This window comes from Peromyscus maniculatus, chromosome 4 (genome assembly GCF_049852395.1).
Source record: "Peromyscus maniculatus bairdii isolate BWxNUB_F1_BW_parent chromosome 4, HU_Pman_BW_mat_3.1, whole genome shotgun sequence".
Taxonomy (NCBI): Eukaryota; Metazoa; Chordata; class Mammalia; order Rodentia; family Cricetidae; genus Peromyscus; species Peromyscus maniculatus.
The window spans coordinates 128,745,959-128,766,949 of NC_134855.1; the positions used below are offsets into that span (position 1 = coordinate 128,745,959).

Here is a 20,991-nt window from a genome sequence, read left to right on the forward strand (position 1 = left end):
CCCTGCATGGAGGTCCAGAGGGGCCATTGCACGAAGCTGTGAAAGTGAAGCCTGGATTGTGTTAGAGCTCCCAAAATGTGGGAGTCGCCAGAGATGGGATACCTGCCAAAGCAAGCTGCTAACAGGAAACAGAACCAGCTCAAGAGAGAGGAGTGTATTGCAGTCAACAAAGCTGAACAGAGTTGGAGATCTGAAAAGTGCTTTCACACCAAACATGGAAATACAGCATTTGGAGTTTGCCCTGCTGGGTTTCCGTCTTGCTTTGGTCTAGTATGTCCTCACTATGCTCGCTTTCCTCCTTTTTGGAATGGTAATGTATATTCTGTGCTATTGTATGTTGGAAGTAGGTGACATGCTTTTTGATTTTGATTTTACAGGGGTTTATTGTCCCGTGTCTCAGAGACTTTGGACTTTTAAACAGTGTTGAGACTACCATAGTCTATGGGGACCTTTGAAGTTGAACTGAATGCATGTTTGCATTATGACATGACTACAAGCTTATGAGGACCAGGGAGTGAGGTGTGGTGGTTTGAATGAGAATGGCCCCCATAGGCTCATATATTTGAATGATTAGGAACAAAGGAGTAGAACTCTTTGATAGGATTAGAAGGATTAGGAGGTGTAGCCTTCCTGGAGAAAGTGTGTCATTGGAGGTGGGCTTTAAGGTTTCAAAGCCTGTGCCGGGTTCTCTCTCTCTCTCTCTCTCTCTCTCTCTCTCTCTCTCTCTCTCTCTCTCTCTCTCTCTACCTACCTATGGATCAGGATTTAGAACTCTCAGCTACTTCTCCAGCACTATACCTGCCTTCACATCATGATTATAAACTATACTCTGAAACTGTAAGCAGGCACCCCGTTAAATGTTTCCTTCTCTAAGAGGTGTCGTGGTCATGGTGTCTCTTCACAGCAATAGGACAGAGACTAAGACACCAGCCAAGATTTTTCTGGGACACAAGGCTTTCTCTGGAAGCCTGGCTGGAACTCTGGCCTCATGATAGAACAGACCGAGCCAAGGAAAGTTGCTACCAGCCAGAACAATGTCTACGCCCTGCTCACAGAGACATGGGTTTCATGGCCATATTGTTCCCTCTACTGTTGCTACTAGTCGTAGGTGAGTTTACTTTTAGGAATAGAGCATCCGGTCCACTAATGGAACCTAGAAACTCACCCCTAGCTGGGAAGTGTCAGCTACTCCCCGAGGCAACCAGCGACCCATGTTAAATCACAGTTGTCTACCCATCAACACTTTCTACACACATTTATTGGAATAAAAGCGTAATCTGTCATTTCACATGCCTGAAGGGTGGCCCACTGTTGTGCAATTTTCACTTAATATTTCAAATTTCTTTATAAACCTGTTCTTAATTCTATTTTTACTTTTGAATCCTCAATTGTTTTAGCAACTAGAATTTTTTTCTTTTCATTTTTAGGATCAGTAGGAAGCCAGGCTTGGTGATACATGCCTATAAGCCCAGCTCTTGGGAAGCTGAAGCAGGAGGATGACACAAGTTTGAGGTCAGTCTGGGCCACTGAGTAAGATTCTATCTTTAAAAAACAAAACAAAGATTGTAAAAGCCAGAGGGGACAGATGATTCCAAGGAGACAGTGTCTTCCAGACACAAGACAGGTGCTAATATGAACTCACAGACTGCGGCAGCATGCACAAGGCCTGCACAGGTTCCCAGGGCTGGGAGGAGAAGAAGACACAGGGTCTGGCCTAGTTACGGTTTTACTGCTGTGAATAGACACCATGACCACGGCAACTCTTATAAAGGAAGGCATTTCATTGGGGCTGACTTACAGTTCAGAGGCTTAGTCCATTATTGTCATGGCAGGAAGCATAGTGGCATGCAGGCAGACGTGGTGCTGGAGAGGTAGCTGAGAGTTCTACATCTGGATCTGCAGGCAGCAGGAAGAGAACTGGCTTGGGCTTCTGTGACCTCAAATCTACCGCTAGTGACACCCTTCCTCAAACAAAGCCACATCTACTCCAACAAGGCCACACCTCCTAATGGGGCCACTCCCTACAGACCAAGTATTCAAACATATAAGTCTGTGGGGGCCATTCCTATTCAAACCACCACAGGGTCTCTCACCCCTAACAAAGAAGTTATCTGCAATTGATACTCACTGGCCAAGGGAAAATCAGTTTCGTCCAACAGTGTGTCACTGGGTATATCAACCATACACCAAGGCAGGGTTCATACCCAGGCATAGTTGACAAAGATAATATGGACTCAATGATATTTTTATGGATTTTTCATTTTGTTTTTGTATTTTTTTTTGTCTTATTGGTGTTATACTTATACTTTGTTTTTATTTGGGGGGGGTTGTTTCTTTTTTTGAAAGAGAGAACAGAAAGTTTGGTTAGAAAGATGGGGAAAATCTGGTAAGACTTGGGGGAGTGGAAAAACATGATCAAACTATATTGTATAAAAATAATTCTAATAAAATAAAAAAAGTAAAAATCAGAAGGAAAGGACAAACTATGAACTTCTGAGTGGAAGAAAAATAAGTATTTTAACATATAATAGTGAATGCATTCATTTTTACACCAAGACAAGGCTGCGTTTGGCTTGGCTTTGGTTTTCTGCAGTCCTGCAGCTGGAAGCCAGTGCTTTGTGCACACTAAGCACGTATTCCATCACCCCAGCCCTGGTGAGTTCCTGCTGTTTATATCCTTTCTCTTTGCAACGCAGGTGTAAGATACATGTGTAAGGAGCTCATGAGGTCAGAAATGAAAGGGAGCCTCCATGGGCTCCATCCCCCACACCACCAGCAGAAGGAGCTGGAGCGGGATAGAGGGGCTGCTGGGCCACTGCAAGCTCAGATGCACCCGGCTCTTCTCTCTCTTTCACACACCCACTCTACTGCGCCATAGTTCACCACAGCCTGCTCATAAGCGTGCTACAAGCACACATCAGTTCCACAAGCTGTGGCTGCAAGGACTCTAGCCATCACTGTGGTTCCTTCTTGCCCTACCCAGAATCTGCCAGAGACACAGCAGGGGCCATCCTTCACCCTTTCCCCCTGGGTTCCTACCTTGTGCGTCATGGCAGCATACAGTAGATAGCCCGCCTGCGTATGAACGAGTCCCTTGGGTGAGCCGGTGCTCCCAGAGGTGTAGAGCATGAAGAGCATGTCTTCACTGCTCATGCTTTCAGGGGCACACACAGGGGCCTCTTTGGCCATTTCCTGGAAGGGATAGAAGCACATCACTGGGTCAAGGCACTTAGCCACTCCCCTCCATTAGGCCCCTGGAGAGTACCATTTCCCTAGCTGAAGTCAGGACTCTCAAAGTTTACATTCTATGTCAATTTCAAATGCAAAGACTCGGAAAAGATGGATTGAGGCTAGTGATATAGCTTGGTGTTAGAGCTCCTACTTAGCATATGCAAAATGCTGGGCTCCATTCCCACTGCGGGGGGGGGGGGGGGGGGGGGACGGAGGGGGGCAGAGCGGGGAGCTGGAGAGGCACATCTAGGAAACCCAGACTAGGAGCCTAACAATTCCCAGACCCAGGTGATCTAATAGTAATCTCTCATCACACTGTACCACATGAGGTAAACCAACCTGCTCAAGCGGGATGTCCAGATTCCCCATGTGAACCTTGGCGTCTGTTCTGTGAGCCACCAGGACGTGCTGGACTGTTGGGCAGCTCTTCACAGCTTCATCCACTATTTTCTTCAGTTCCACTACACGCCCTCCCCGGAGTCCTTGGTTGAAGGTGATAACAACCTTGCACTTGGCTAAGGAACACAACACAGGCTGTCTGATCAGTGTAGACCCTCACAGCCCGGCCTGACTTGTAGATGGATATTCCAGGCCTAAGAGTATGACAGAGGAAGTTCAATCCCGTAAAAGAACGCACAGAAAATATAAGGGTCTGCTTGCTATGGAAGCTTGGGGTGTCATACAGAAGTGCCCCGTCTTTCCTCAACTCTGGGGGTGAGTGGGAAAGAACCAGAAACAAATTTCCTTGAGACTAAACTGTTTTTCTCAAGTCAACAACATAAAGACAGTTTCCCACCAGGCTTCTACCCTCTCACTTGCCCCAGGAGCTTGCCCCAAGTAAGGAATGGTCACATTGCCTAGTGTAACTGTGGCAGAGAAACACCAAGAGATGAAGACCAAATCCCAAGGCTTCCACGTAGCCAGCCCTGCCAATGACTTCTGTAGGCCAAGACCCTTTGCTGTCTGGAGAACAGAGCCACTGCCTCCAGGTGGGTGCCAGGAGTTGTAGCCCAGCCTTGCCTTCAGGGGAGCACTCCCCTCTTCAAAGACCCAGCCAGGCTTGGCTCAGCCCTCTCCCTGGAAGTCCACACTTCTACAGCCAAGCTAGCTGAGGCCCGGGGCAGAGTGTGAGAGACACTATGGTTCTGAGGGACTAGCCTTCACACTACCTTAAGGGGATAGCCCAACAAATGACTCCCATGTGTGGGTTAATTTTCAGTCTGTCCTGTGTAAGAGTCTAAAGTAAATACTCGGCAGTGTACTGTCTGCAAGAGTTCTCCATACTCTTGGGTGTTAAGGATTGAATTTCAAGTGTCTCCCCCAGGTTCCCAGGCTGGTGGTGATATTTTGAGAGGCTCTAGAAACTTTAGGAGGTGGAACCTAGCTACAGGAAGTGGGTTGCTTGGGGCATGCAGCTCAAGGTTGTGTCCTACACACACACACACACATACACACACACACACATACACACAGTCTCTTCTCTGCTTTCTGTCTGCTATGAGGCGAGCAGCCTCTGCTTGACGGTCCCACCAGCATGATATTCCCCCTCACTGTGGGCACAGACTCAATGGAGCCAAAGAAAATGGACTGAACTCTCCAAAACCCTAACCCAAAATAAGCCCTTCCCCACTTAAGGTGTTTTTATCAGGTATTTAGTTACAATGATACAAAAATAACTAATACCCCCAAGGCCTTAAATCTCCAATCCTCGGTCATATATTGCTGTCCATGTCCTCCTGTGAGGAAAGCTCTGGAGTCCAGTTTGGACTCCTTTTCCCAGCCCTATGGCCTACCATCAATGGGGCCTCCCAGGATCACCTCCTAGATGACTGAAGGCACAGGTTCTTCTTAGTGGACAATCCTGAAGAAGAGTTGCAGGAGGGGCCTTCCTGAGCCTCATAACCAGCCAACCTCTGCACTCCCACACTGTTCATTCAGAGGTCCCCAGGTTCTGGGAGCTTCCCCAGTTCCCAGCCACCACATAATGCTATACTACTGTCAGTTAGGGTCAGCTACGATTCCTCAAGCTCAGAGAATCCTAGCTGACACACTTAGTCACTACAGTTACAACGGCAGGAGGGGCAGGAGCAGCCCGCTAAATGCTACAGCATCAGCTCTTATGGAAAACCCCAGTTCTCCCACTTATCCGCTGTGTGATTTGGAGTAATTCACTTAATTCTCTGTGTCTATTTCCTAATTAAAAGGGAATAATAGTAAAGCATGGTGGCGTACACCTTTAATACCAGCAGTGAGGAGGAAGAGGCAGGCTGATCTTTGAGAGTTGAGGCCAGCCTGGTCTACATAGTGAGGTCCAGGACAGCCAGAGCTACAGAGTAAGACCCTAACTCAAAAAACAAAAGGAGGGAGACAATAGTAACCCCTTCATAAAGAAAAGACCAGGGTCAGACCGGTGCACTGGCAAATGAAGAATTGACATTTAAGAAGACTGCAAGCCGGGGGGTGGTGGTAGCGCACACCTTAAACCCCAGCACTCGGGTGGCAGAGGTGGTGGATCTCTGTGAGTTCGAGGCCAGCCTGGGCTATAGAGTGAGTTCCAGGAGGGGCTTCAAAGCTACATAGAGAAACACTCTCTCAAAAAAAACAAAACAAGAAGACCTTGCACCTTGGACAGACGGAGTCCTAGTCAACTAGCACCAATCCTTCTCCAGTTCTTTCAAAAACCGGAAGGAAGGTATACTTCTGATTTCATTTATGAGGACGGCATTATTTTGATGCCAATGTCAGACAAAACCACTAAAAGAAAACTGTAGGTGAATAATATCCCTCCTGAACAATGTTGCAGAGCCCCTCAGTGCTCTTAGTAACAAGACTGTCGCCCACAGCAAGTAGGGTTTGCCCACAGGAAAGCGAGGACAGCTCAGCAAACAGAACCCAACAATGTCATACACGATATTAACAGAATGCAGGAAAACCCTGTTTCAACGAGTGCAGGGAAAGCATCTGACAAATCCAACACCTTTCATTCTAGAAACATGAAACAATAAAGGAGGAATCCGATGAGATGTCCTCAACCTGATAAAGAGCATCCAGGCAACGCCATGGCTGACAGCACACTCAGACTGAAAAAAAAAAAAAAAAAAAAAAAAAAAACCAACGCGTTCCCTCTGCAATCAGGACCCAGATAGGCATGCCAGCTTACCCCATCACTAGTCAACATGGTCACAGGACTTCCAACCAGTGCCATTGGAGAACTAAATGAAAACCATCAAGAGTGGAAAGGAAGAAATAACGCTGTCTCTACCCAGGGAAGACATGGACTGTAGGTAGGAAATCCATTTGAAAACTATGAAAGTTAGTAAACATTCAATAAACTTACAGAATATAAGAATAAAATGAAAATTTCAGATGTGTTTGATGGTGTTCACCTATAATCCCAGCCCAAGAGACTGAAGCTAGTAAATTTTAAGTTCAAGGCCAGTGAGAAGACTGTCTAATGAACCATGGGTGGGAGTATGTAGGCTCATCATACACAAGGCCTAGGGACTTCTGAGCTCCTCCCGTGCCCACCCATGCTCACCATCATTGATCCTCCCAGCCAAGGACTCCGCACTAAAGCCAGCAAATACCACTGTGTGGATGGCTCCAATCCTGGCACAGGCCAGCATGGCCGCCACGGCCAGTGGAGACACAGGCATGTATATGGCCACACGGTCCCCTCGGTGCACTCCATGCCTCTTCAGCGTGTTGGCCAGGCGGCACGTGGTCTCCAGAAGCTCCCTACAGCATAGAGAAGAGAAGGCCATTAGGGACAAGGAAGAGCCACAATGCAGCACAATGCGGAGTGGGACAAGTCACAGGCTACAGGCACTGTGTTCCAGCCCAGTGCAGGAGAGCAGGTGGATTTGCAGCATGGCAAGACAGTCATTTTAGTTTCTGAGAGGTCATGTTCCCAAGACTTCTAAGAATGTTGGCTTAAAAAAGGGGGGGGGGCAGAGGCAGGTTTCTAAGAGAAAGTCTTCCAGCAAGAGAAAAGGAGGGTCCCAGTTTTCTATATCAACAGAAGCCAAGCCACCAAGAAACACTTCTTCTAGTCAAGTGCTTAGACCTTGGCGGGACAGGTGCCAAACTGGTGAAGCCATAGTGACTGGGAAGAGAAAGCAACAAAAAGATGACCACCCTGCCTCTAACCCCCTGGGCAGAGTTGACAGGCAGAGATCTGTGCCCAGCACTGACTGGGCACAAATGACAGACTGGCAACAAACAGGCACACACACACACACACACACACACACACACACACACACCTACATCAACATGATATAAGAGGTCATAACACCAGGTCATAACATTTAGCCAGCTAATCAAAAGATAAGAAGTTGGGTTGGCTCAGAGTTAACTAACGATTCTTTCATAATCATAACCCTTGGCTAATTATAGTCCATGATACTGAATTCCAAGAAAACCAGGAGCAGCCAAGTGGTGATACACTCCTTTAATCCCAGTACTCGGGAGACAGAGGCAGGCAGATCTCTGTGAGTTCGAGGCCAGCCTGGTCTACAGAGTTCATTCCAGGATAGCCAGGGCTACACAGAGAAACCTTGTCTCGAAAAACCAAGGGAAGGAAGGAAGGAAGGAAGGAAGGAAGGAAGGAAGGAAGGAAGGAAGGAAGGAAGGAAGGAAGGAAGGAAGGAAGGAAGGAAGGAAGGAAACTCAGGAGTATAGAATAGGAAAGCTGCCCCCATGGTGGAGGCAGAAGAGGAGAAAAGCAGAGCAGGGGGCAGATAAGCGCGTGGCTGGCTGTTCTAACACCTTTTCTCATCAAACTTGGATGTGGAAAATGGATATCAAGTCATTTTCCCTCTTTTTCTGTACATTGTTTCATATTAATTAATTATTTACAATTAACTAATAATATTAATTAATTAATTAATTACAACAAAAAACTAACTCAGAAGGCTAGGGTAAGTGGGAGAACAAAGACCCCCTTTTCCTGGCCACATTCCTGACCTCTGATTTGTACCAAGATGCTCCAAATAAGGCAGAGTCAGGCCCGCAAGCAGGCCCAAGGGGGAACCTTGCTTCAAGCCCCTCAAAGCCCCTGAAAAGCACAATTCCCTATCCACGGGGCTTCAAGAAAGGCTAATCTCAACGAGAGGCCCCTGGGAAGCCACAGCAGAGTGAAAATGCAGCCCCCATCTCAGGCAGAGTTCAAGGAGCCCTTTGTTTCTACTGAAGCTGTTGTGCAAACCCCAGTGAGCCTGATGCCTGTCCTGCCTGCTATTGGCTCAGCTGCTGGCCACTCCTGCCCAGCTCGGTCCAGTGCCCCTTGAGGGCTTCCATCTTTTCTCCCTGAAGCTTTAAAGAGGACAAAGGCGCCATTCAGCGGTACTTTGCCTACCCTTTCCCTAAGTTAACAATGAAAAAACACTCCAAGGCCAAAGCCACAGAATCTAGGGCCCAGAATCACTCCTACTCCTCTAAGAAGCCTGCTCAGCACTTAAAAAAAAAAAAAAAAGCAGCTGTGATCAGTAATGCATGAAGAAATCTGGGCCCTTCCTGCCAGCTCTGTTTTCACAGCTCTAGAGCTTATGCCCTGGGCAGTGCTGAGGGAGATGGAGTCTCGCGTGGCATGCCCGCTGACCACCGGTGTTGAAATGCAGCCTTTACCCTGAGGCAGCAGTTTAAAGAAAGAAGGACTGTGGCCTATCCTTATAGCAAGACCTTCCTATAGCAGACGCAACCCTACTACAAGTTCTGTGATCAGCCTGACATTTGCCTAACGTCACACAATGTAAGTGCACCCTCCACCCCCAGCCTGAGAGTCTGAGATGAGCTCTAAACAGGAAACAGCGAGAAAGCGAGTCCAGAGAAGGAGCTGTGTTTACCTACTCATTTTTGGGTGTTGTTGTCGTCATTGCTATGAGATAGGACCTCATAGCCCAGGCTAACCAGAAACTCTCGATATAGCCTAGGCTAACCTGGAACTCTCCACCTCCTGTCTCACCTCCTGTGAGCTAGAATTACAGGTGTGTGCCACCACCAAGCCCAGCTCAAAGCTGGTTTTCTTCATGACTGATATTGAGAGATTCTTTCCCTCCTAGTCATTTCCTGATGTTAGCCCAAGGAAGGAAAATATTGACTGGTGTGTGCTGTGTTTAGGAAACAACAAATTGACAATGGATGGTTTGTCCATTTCCCACACTGACTCTGGCTTTCCAAGATCATAAAATAAACACCAGCTGAAAAATCTCATCCTCTTTAGTATCTGCCTGTCCCGTAGAGTACAAGGTCTGCCTAGACAGAGCTTTGAGTCATATTCATTGCCTTCTGCTCAGCATTTATAATAAGGCAAGGTCATAAAAGACACCCAGAAAATATTTATTAAGTGAATATATAAATGAGTACAGCAAGTGAACATAAAATGGGAGCCACACAGGTCCAAGGCAATGAACCACACCCCTGCAGCCCACTGGCATAATCTCTCTACCCTCAAGCCTTAGAGGGCCAACTCCATGACCTAAGCAAACACAGAAGGGCTCTGCTACAATCTCTAGACTACAGGATTCCCTTCAGTGCAGTTTTAGCGATGCAGAATGTAACAAGACTGCATCCTATCTTGAGGAACCAGCCCTGGGAACAGTTAGTTACTGAGCCATAAAGCCTGATTTTATAGTGATGAAATCCACTCACTCTGCTGCTTACAACCCTCAGAGAATGGAAGCCACAGAAATGGGCTGGACAGGCTTATAAACCAAGTACGCCATCATGAGCTGTTATGACCGTGACCTTTAGCACAGAGCCTTGACGAAAATATTAAGCACCATACTTCAACATGGAAAACTCCCAAAGCTGCTGCTGTTTGCCAGTGAAAGCCCAAGACACAACCAGGGGATCCCATGAGACAATACCTGGGTGGCTGGGAGTGATACCGGGACATCTAGTCAACCTGGGCCCCTCCAGCTATGTTTTCTAAATTCTCTCAGAAAACACATGTACTTTCCTTGAGGTGTGCTACACTCTGGTGAAGGTACTGAGCTCAGCCTTTAGCCCCCAGAAGGGCGTCTCCCTGGACACCCATTAGTGCCTGAGTAAAGATGAGGATCTGTTGTGGAGCAATGAATGTCCTCTGAGCATAGCTGCCATTGCCCTGTTAACTGGACCAGCTGTGAACACCTGCAGGCCACCCTATCAAGACCTGGCTCTGCTGCTCTCTTATAGAAGGGGATGGTGTCAGACCCTCACCAGAGACTCCAGCCACTCCCTCCTGCACCGCCACCCCTTCCCAGCTGTATGCAAGTCTGCTCTAGCTCCTTGTGATCTCAGGGGTGCTCGAAGTGTAAAGAGGCTGGAAAGTAGTCATTCATGCCGGAGTGGCACTCTTCAGTCATGCAACTGTTTGGGGGTGCAGGCTGTAACTAACCCTTCTCCCAAGCTTCTGTAAGGAACTCCAATGAACTTACCGGTTCACCATGCCAGCCTAGGGTGGAACTGTTGCTTTGCCCATCTGCCGTGGTAGACGTATCTACCCAAGAGAAGCTAATACATATAATACATATAACAAGATCTCACTAGGCTCCCCACACTTTGGAATAAAATGACCATATAAAAGAGTGCATCACTAAAGGAACTGTAGGCCCCAACTATGACGCCCCAGGCATCTTTAAAGGTATTTCATAGATGGCGGCTATAATCATTACAGAAAATAAGCTAAGAGGTAGGAAAGAGTGTGAATACAAACAGCTCCTTAACTGCCTTTTTTTTTTTCTACATGGGTATTGCATCCAGGACCTCACACAAGTAAGGCAATCACTCTATCACTGACCTTCACACACAGCTGAATAAAGCTTTATTCATTGAGACAGACTTTTTAAAAGATACATTTTTATACTGTTCTCGGGATAGAAGCCAGCACCTAACACGTTCTAGGCAAGCATTCCTCCACTGATCTACAACCTTGATTCTCTGATGACTCCTTAGCAGAGACAGGCACCTCATATGTCCCTTCCTGTGAAGGAGAACATAAAATGCCAGTTTGTCCTGTGTAAGTCGCAGGACCTGATCCTCGGCTCCCAGTAAACGTGGCCCAGGTGTTTGTGGAGGCCTTCAGTAAAGCATTTCACTTGAGCAGTCCACATGCTTTGTGGCCAGCAGCCAGCACAGCAGCAGGAGCAGATTAAGGGTACAGGATCACCCACAAGTACAGCTGCTGCCCTCTGGGCACTCACTGGGGCCTGGGGTTTGAAGAAGCCCAGGGGAAGGTGTGCCCACCCTATACCATCTGTGCAACCACCAGCCACCACCCTCCTCCAGTCACACTTGCTTCCCACTGGGAGCACAGGGAGCCTTCTCCCTAGGCCAGCCACAGCCACCTTCAGGCCCATCACCTCTTAACGCCTCAGCCTAAAGAGGCTGATTGCCTTTCACAAATTCTCATCTCCCTCCTGTTAAAACATCAGTAACTAACAACTGTAGAGTGCCCTGTACCCAAGATGGTTCCGAATCCTTCAGATGGAAGAACTTTTGCAACAGCTTTCTGTCGCTGAAACAAAATACCTGAGCGAATCACTTTAATAAAAGAAAAGGTTTGTGTTGCTGGAGGGCTTCTCTCCAGGTTCCACCAAACCCCGCAGTCCCACAATCCACATATAAAATAATCACTCAGATGCTTATAATACTTATAAACTGTATGGCCATGGCAGGCTTCTTGCTAACTGTTCTTATATCTTAAATTAACCCATTTCTATAAATCTATACCTTGCCACGTGGCTGGTGGCTTACCGACGTCTTTACATGCTGCTTGTCCTGGCGGTGGCTGCAGTGTCTCTCCCCCTTCTTCCTGTTTCCCCAATTCTCCTTTCTCCTTGTCCCGCCTATACTTCCTGTCTAGTCACTGGCCATCAGTGTTTTATTTATATAGAATGATATCCACAGCAGGTTTGTTTGGGGTTTATGGTTTTATACTAATTTATTATTTCATCGTTATTTCTACTGCTTTGGACCTGTCGTGGAGGCTCAGGACATCAGGGTGAGAGTATGCGGTGAAATCTTCTCACCTTAGGGTGACAGGGAAAGAGGGGAGAGGAGAGGTGGGGGGCATGCCAAAGTCCCAATATCTCCTTCAAGAGCATGCCCACAGTGACCCAAAGACCTCCCGGTGGACTTTACTTCTTAAAGGGCCTACCACGTTTTAGTGCCACAGGCTGCACACGGTACTGTCAACAGACGGGTCTCTCAGGGTGGTGGTGGGATGGGGTGGCAGGGCAGCCAAGACCTGAACATCAGTCTACGAGCTCTAGTCCTCCATATGAGTGTTGTGGGAGATTTATACACTGTGTGAAGATGTGTTGCTGTGATTGGTGTAATAAAAAGCTGAACAGCCAATAGATAGGCAGGAGAGAATAGGTGGGACTTCCGGGCAGAGAGACAGAGAAACTGGGAGGAGGAATCTAAGTGTGCAATGTAGGCAGCAGACTTGGAGCAAGTCAGATGTGCCGTACTAAGAAGACCTAACTAAGCCACGTGGTAGAATGTAGATTTAAAAAAAAATATGGGTTAACTAAGTTATAAGAGCTAGTTGGGAAAAAGCCTAAGCTAAAGCCAAGCTTCCATAATGAATAAGTCTCTGGGCCTTTATTTGTGGGCTGGAGGTCCAAAGGTAGTCCCCACAGGAAAGTCCTTATGTATGAGGAAACCGAGACACATGAAAGCTAAGCCACATGTCCCTCAAAGCTATTCAACCGTATTAACTGGGGCAGGATGTAAACCCAAACCTGACTTAGACATTTCTTCTCTTAAACCCCAGGATCACAATAACTGCTTTTCTTTCTAATATAAAGTTTCCCCAAAACCATGATTTCCCCCATCAGCCACGCTAATGTTATTACTATCCCCTTGAGTTAGTTTGCTTTTTAAAATGTATTTGTTTTAAAGAGGACCAGGCTGAGAGGACAGCTCGGTGACAGCCTGTGCTCAGCACATGTGAGGCCCTGAGTTCCATCCCCAGCACAGGAGATGGGGAGGGAAGGGAGTGTGGTGACATTTTATTTGTGCTGAAATGTGGTGATATTTTATTTCTATGTTAATAAATAAAGTTTGCCTGGAGATCAGAGGACATAGCCAGCCATTTTAAGTAAACACAAAAGTCAGGCAGTGGTAGCATACGCCCTTCATCTGATCTCTTGGCAGGCAGGGTCTCTGTGTGTTCAAAGCCATACTAGGAAACACAGCCAAGCGTGGTGACACACGCCTTTAATCACAATACCAATCACAGAGACCTAGAGGTCTGTACAGACAGACAGTGACAAGGAAGTGAGGTAGCTGGGCTAAGAGCCAATGAGAGAGCAGAACAGCAAGGCAATAAAGGCGTGGGTAGACAGGAAGTATCTCACTTTGGAAGCTGTGGCCTGCTGAGGTGAAGTTAGCTGGTGGCTATTCCTATTTCCCTGATCTTTAAGACTTTCACCCCTATATTTGGCTCCATGTTTTTTATTTAGTTAGACCGTTTAGAAATTCGTCTTCAAGGGAGCCAGAGGCTGACTTGTTCAAAAGGGAAGTAAGGGACTGGAGAGATGGCTCAGCAGTTAAAAGGGCACACTGCTCTTGCAGAGAACCCAAGTTCAGGTCCTACTACCTGCACGGGACAGCTTACAACAGCCTGTGACCCCAGTTCCAGGGGGGGATCCGAAGCTCTTGACTCTCTAGGCACCTCCACTTACATGCACATACATACACAGAGATACACACAATGTGCATAATTTAAAAATTAACCTTTTTGAAAACGGGGAAAGTAGCAAAAGAATGGATGAAAGTCCACTAACTTGGAGGTGAAATGAAGCCTTTTCCTTTGCATGAACAGAATGGAGAAGAGGTCTTAGGGGAGGAGAAGAACACCATATTCAACACCTTCTGCCCCTGGTGTTGCCCCAGTCATGTCCAGGTCAAATCCACATCCCTGACCAAAGCCAGAAGTCTGTCGGCCAAAAATACACCCCTGCAGGATAGAAGTAACCAGTCAGACCTGAGAAAGACTCTCCTCATTAACACCTGATTTCCCTTTGGCCCACCTCTTGTCTCCGGAAAAGAAGTTCTCTCCCGGGCACAAAGCTCAGCTCACACCCTAGAGCCGGCAAGTGCCAAAGCAGTAAGCACTCTGAAAGCTCCCACGGGCTCCAGGCCCAGTGAGCTGGTAGAATTCCAGCGTGCAAGCCAGCAAAAACAGCTGGGCCGGGCAGGACACTTCGCCCTGGCCTGCAGACATGTTTACTGCTCCAAAGACACACAGGGAGTCCTTTTCCTGGTGAGACATGAAAATGAATGTAGCTATTAACCTCCTTAAAACATTCACTTTCCCTGTGATAATAAACAAACAAAAAAAATAAGCAAGCTACGGGGCATTTCTCAGGTTCTGTTCCGGGTTTGCACGGCTCCCGGGCCACCTAGTGGATTTCCTGCACTCACTCTGCACAAGCCCATGTGGCAAAACAGAGAAGCCGAGTGAGTTCCCACAGAAAATTCCAGACTAGACACAAGCTGGGAGTCATTCTCTTTTTGAGGCTTTCCTGTGAGTCCACAGAACACTGCAGTTTGACACTTAGAGAATGATCTCTGGGAAAGATTCATTCTGGCCGACATGGTCACCAGGATGCCTCCCAGGAGCCACAGGCAGAGTGCTTTCCCTACCTCTTTGAGCAGCTTGGTGAAGCATTTGACTGTGAGAAGGAGAGGCAGTTCTGTGACCCTGTCACGCTGGCAAGGGTTCAAAACCAGCTTTCTTGGGAAAACAGGCTCGCAGCATGTGCCAGTGCTCACAGTGTGAATCTTGCCTCTCTGGCCTATTTCAAACCTCCAATATGATTCCCTAAACAAGGTGTTGAAAGCTAAGCATGGAACTCAATAGCATGGGAACTCAAGCAAACTTGCCTTGCTGCAGAAAGCAGCCCTCGGAACAGCCTGTGCCCTCCGACCTCCCTGAGGATGTCTTTAAAATTAACTTAAACTAAGATTTGTATTTTTCCTTCATTTTTTTGTTGTTTTTGGGTTTTGTTTGTTTGTTCGAGACAGGGTTTCTCTGTGTAGTTTTGGTGCCTGTCCTGGATCTCTCTCTATAGACCAGGCTGGCCTCGAACTCACAGAGATCCGCCTGGCTCTGCCTCCCGAGTGCTGGGATTAAAGGCATCCACCACCACCACCTGGCCTGTATTTTTCCTTCATAAGAAACTGTCAATCACATCATACTTTCTATTTAATATCTGGGAGGTGGGGAAGAGCAACTGCATGCCTCTTTTTATTCCAGCCATGTCAACTCCTTTTCCTGGCCACATGCCTTCTCACCCTGGCTTTCAGATGACAGTGAGTTCTGTAGACTCTGAGAGGTTGGACCCACTGCACTTCGGGACATAGGTTCAAGGGCAGAGAGCACACTAACATGGTTCCCTTGGGTAGTCCTGTCACTTTGGTCAAGCAGCTCATTCCTGCTGGAAACTTCACCAGGTCTGGTACCCTTTCTGTAGGCTCCAGCCTTCCTTGCAATTCCACAAAAGCATCTCCACTGGCACCTGTGGGGAACACTCCAACAACCTCACACAAAACAATGAAATCATTCACTTCACCGACTACAGAGCCAGATCTCTTCTCCAGGCGTCTCGGAGGAAGCTCAGCTGGCTTAGTTGGTGTGAAATGTCTCCTCGCCAAACCACAGCAGTGCCAGGCAGAGACCTCTGTTCTAAAAGAGCCAACTGACAAGGCCCACTTCTGCCCTGACACTTTGAGCTCCATTCTTCCTGACTGGCAAGCAGCTCTATCACTCAATCTGACCTTTGCCCTCCCCAACCTCCCATTTCTTCTCCAGCTAGCTCTCTGTCTTTATGATGTCTCCCACTAATTCTGCTCCTCTCCAACTGGCCTGAGTGCTTGCTTCTCCTCCTTCCAGGTAATCTGAAAGACAGCCAGTGAGCAGGACACTATAGGCACACAGGATGCTGAGGGGCGTGGCCGGTGTGTTAATGACTTCTCTCATTGCTGTGGTCAAATATCTGACAAGAAACTCAAGGATGGAAGAGGTGGCTTTGTCTTACAGTTCAAGGCAGACAGTCCTAGCAGGAGGGCACAAGGCGGGAGCGAGAAGAAGTGAGAGGTACAGTGAGTGCATCTGCAGTCGGGAAGCAGAGAGAGAGAATGTGGTGTGCAGCTCCCATTCTCTTTATATCCAGTCTGGCCCCGCAACCGATGGAATGTGTCTCCTACACATACGGTGGGACTTCCCACTTTGATTAACCTACTCTACAAACTCCCTTACAGACAAGCTCAGAGGTTTGTCTGCTAGGCAATCCTGGAGCCTGTCAAGTTGACAACCAATGCTAAGCTCCACGGGCAGGCCGTCCCTGGGCTGCAGAACTGCCCTGTGAAAGGCAACAGACACCAGAAGAAAAATTTTCTCTGCCTTGCAGAGGCCAAGTTAAGCTCAAACCAAATAATGGCTTTCCCAGCTGTATGAAATTCCCAGCTCCAGAAGCTCTCTGGGAGTCCGGACTGTAACCTTGAATAGTGACCTGAGGTCATCCACAGCGGGGGTGGAGAGACCACAGGGTACAAGCAACCAGAGAAGAACAACAGGCTAGAGACTGGACACAAAAGAGATGATAAGAGACTTCAGGAGGACAGAGGGCTGGGTGGCAGAACCCTCACAGTCTGCCCTCACCTTCCCAAGGCTGCACCCTAAGCATGGCATGCTGTGTCCCCTACACAAGAAGAAGGCAAGAGCGAGGGAGGGTAAAAAAAAATGTCCCTGGAGAGGGACAGAGGATGCAGTGTGGGAGGGGGAACAGTTTCACATTTCTAGATAAGCAAGAGGTCTGTCTGAACCACAAGTCTGCTGTCCTAAAGGGGACCCTCCTGGCGGGGCCACAGGAAGCCACAGCTGCATACGGCAAAACTGCCAGTCGGGTTAATTCATAAGCGATAGTCTATAGAGCTGCAGAAAAAGGAAGAAAAACACAAAACAGGAACAAGGAAGTTCTCCACCGCAGGCTTCTCAGGCAGGGGCAGAGGCCATGCCCCTCCCCTTGGAAACTGAGTCCCTCTGCTCTCCCCCAGCAGAAGCTTTTCCATCTCCTGCAAGCTGGCCACCCCCAACTGCTCTTGCACAGCAGAAGGGAACTCACAGCGTGGAGACCCAGCTGCAAGGGAGATGTTTGCTTCAGTGTGCTTGCTCTTCACACTGAACCTTGGCCAGGCTTGCCCCAGAGAAACCTCAAAGAGGCTGCATCAAAGAGCTTTCCCGAGACATAAATAAACCTTCTTAGCAGTCCAAAGATCCTTCCACCTAAAGCATAAACTTCTGAGACCCTCAGTGTACCCAAAAGAATGACAAAAAAAATACAGCAGTAGTCATATATAAGAAGATTTAAAAAAAAAAAATCTTCCAGCTTCAATGTAAGAAGCCAAGGTCTTAAGGAAAGGTTTGAAATCAGTGTATTAAGACTGGAGAGTTGGCTCAGAGGTTAGGATTGCATACTGCTCTTGCAGAGGAACAAGCTTCCATTCCCAGTATCCACATAGCAGCTCACAACTAACTGTAACTCCAGCTCCAGGGGATTCAATGCCTTCATGACTTCCATGGACTCATATACACATGATGTAGATACATACACTTACACACACACACACACACACACACACACACTTAAAATAAATAAACCATCATATGTGGCACACTCAGCACTCAACTCCATCGGAGAAAAGTATGATTCCACTTTGCAGACGAGAAACTGAAAATCAGAGGTGTGATGTGTCCTGGGTCACACACAGCTGGGGAGAAATGAGAGCATGGAGCAGGCCCACTGAAGACCCTGGCACAAGATTGCCTGTACAGACCCCTCGAAAGTTTGTCTTCCTCTGCCTCTCAACCCAAGCCTTCCCAGAACCTCCCCAGCTGATGTCCAAGGAGTGACTTCCAGTTTCCTATCACTTCAACCCAAAGAGACCAGCCCCTTCTGGTCACACTGGAAGACACTCTGGGTCAAGACAGAAATAGGCTCTTAGGCTGAAGATTCCCCCATCTCTACCCTGACTTCAGTATGTGCTATATGCCAGCCCTGTCACCTGGATAAGGGGAGCCACACACACACAGTCCGGACCCCATTCTGCACTTCCCTGTGGCTCTCTACAGTAATGCCCAATGCCCAGCCCAGCATGCCAGGAGGACACTCTCCCCTCGATGCTCACTGAGGCCTTGGAGGCAGGCAGGCAGCATCCTAATGGCCTCATTGCAACTGTGGACCCTGCTGCCTCCTAGGAGTGTGCCCCACTCACTACAATGGCCCAGGATAGAACCACAAGCATCAGCACCATGAAAACTATGGCACAGGCCCCATGGTGCTGGACCACTGGACCCTGCTCCCTGCTCCCTGCACTATTTTACAATGCTAGTTATGCCCCACCTTCTTATCCCACAACTAGCATTGAAGAGTACTGGTGTCATCCAATGCCTCCTCTCAGAAATCAAGCCAGAACTGAAGGATGGGCCCCAATGCTACAAGGGAGGCCATTAAAGCAGAGGGGGAGGCTATGGGAGAAAGAAGGGGACCAATAAGATGGAGAAGGGCACGGGGAGGGTAATGGGGGCCAATGAATAGGGGCAAAGCCTAGCAATACACATCTAAGAAAACGCCATAATGAAACCCGTTATTCTGTACACTAAAAAGAAAAACTGGTGGTGGCGCACGCCTTTAATCCCAGCACTCAGGAGGCAGAGCCAGGCGGATCTCTGTGAGTTCGAGGCCAGCCTGGACTACCAAGTGAGTCCCAGGAAAGGCGCAAAGCTACACAGAGAAACCCTGTCTCCAAAAAACCAAAAAAAAAAAAAAAAATGAAAAACTGACCTTAGGGTTTGTCATCTGGGCTCTTGTTCAAAGTTAGACCTCTGCAGTGAGCCAAAGAGAAGAAATGTGTTGCTTCAGTCCTGGTGACTCTCCTGTGGTCATGCTTGTGGACTGCAGGGCCTCAGTCAGTTCCCTGACTTATGCCCTCCCCATCCTAGAAATCTGGGCTGAAACTCTCAAGCACACAGGGAGGACCCCACCAGCCAGGCAAGCAGAGTCCCAAAGCCTCATCAGTCCTACCACAAAAGCACTGGGGCTTCTCCACATGTACCCCAAGTCTTTGCAACGCCCACCTGAGGTGTTTAGGGTTGTCATATGAGAGGCACCCAGGGGGTGAGAAGGGGCACTGACTGCCCAAGTGCCGTCTGGCCTCCTGCCTCAGGAAGGACCAGATTATCCGTGCCCTGCCTGATGGTTTCCGCCAACCACTGTCCACAAGTGTAAGGGGAGCGTGGCCTGTTGCTTCCCTATGGTCCCACAGCCTACTTGCTGGGAGGCGGGCACAGGACCTCGAAGCTGGACTCCAACTCCAGGTGCCCTCTGGCAGAGTGTGCCAGGGAACTGGCTCCATCTGTCTCCCTTCTCACAGCTCTGAGTTTATGGCCACATACAAAAGACCACGTGAAGTGGGTTATTACAGGCCAGGGTGCAGAATACATGCCCCTGAAGGGCACAGGTGTGTCTACCACAGGCAAAGGCTAATAAGTCACTCAGGGTGTGTCTTCTCACAAGATGGTGGCACAGACCACACAAAGCATAAAGCAGATTTGAACCCATGCTGTGGGGGTTGATTTTAAAAGTATGTGTGTGGGAGTGTGTGCATGTGTCTGTCTGCCTCCACACGTGGCACACTGTGGTGACTCTTGTGAGTTTCCAGGATGGTGGTGTTATTCAGGGCTGAACCCCACATTACTGGGTAAAGGAGTTGCTAGTTCACTGAACCTGATTCCTCAGAAATACACTTGTTGAGAGAACTCATTAGACCCAGTGGTGAGAGGCCCTGGGCACCTGAAGAAGGCAACAACCCATCAGTGTCTATCCCTGACAAACTAAATCCCAGACCAGATGCTGACTTGGCTCATTCTGACAGGCTTCATCCCAGGATCCAACAAGCCTCAGAAACATCTGCTGACGTGGCCCTTAGCGCTTGATGTGGGTTCATGGCATTGAACTTGCTGATGCAGGGTCAAGCTGTGGCTCCCCTCCCACACCCGGCATTTGCCCGTAAACAAGAAACATCTCTCTGAGTCTGCCTCCTTATCTGTAGGGCTGGGTCAAAAACTATGTCAGAAAAAATAAACTGATCAACAGTATTTAGGGAGCTAGACAGAAGAACTAATAATCCACAAGGAACAAAAACAATAACTTAAAATACAGATTTGAGTTACACAGCATTTGCATGGATGGGTCAAAATCCAGCAAACTGGTTCATTGCCAGTAAAATTCATATCGAAAGAGAAAAATAAGCACGTACTGTCTATCCTCTGGTTGATGAGGATACATGCATGTTGGAGAGCTTGGGAGGAGAGCACTCAACAGGTTTGGGTGACTGTGACATCCCCCCAGAGACTCATGTGTTTGAACACTTGTTTCTCAGCAACTGGTCCTGTTTAGAAACATCAGAAGGCGGAGCCTTGCCGGAGTAACTGGGCCACTTGGGAGCAGGTCCTAAGGGTTACAGTCTGGCCCTCCTTCCTTCCTGAACTCTCTCTGCCTCTTGACTTCCACACAATGGGACTGTCTCAGGTTCCAGCCACCACAGAACAGCCCGCTGCTCTTCCTCCACCAGCACGACAGACTGTATGCCCTCAAACTGTGAGCCAAGAGGAAGCCCCTCCTCCCCTCCTTTGTTTCTTGTCATATATTTGGTAGTGATGGAAAATAAATGGCTAATGCAGTTCTGATACCCACAACTCACTTT

The 20,991-nt window shown here is 48.2% G+C and overlaps 1 protein-coding gene across 1 annotated transcript in view; it reads right to left on the reverse strand.

The window, feature by feature from the left end:
* Acss1 (acyl-CoA synthetase short chain family member 1) overlaps positions 1-20,991 on the reverse strand; it is a 50,428-nt gene that overhangs the window by 16,138 nt on the left and 13,299 nt on the right. Inside the window, exons 3-5 of the mRNA XM_006985530.4 lie at positions 6,770-6,969; positions 3,571-3,746; positions 3,040-3,192 (exon numbers count right to left, since the gene is read on the reverse strand). Of these exons, the coding sequence (XP_006985592.1) occupies positions 3,040-3,192; positions 3,571-3,746; positions 6,770-6,969 (529 nt within the window). The remainder of the gene's footprint in view (positions 1-3,039; positions 3,193-3,570; positions 3,747-6,769; positions 6,970-20,991) is intronic.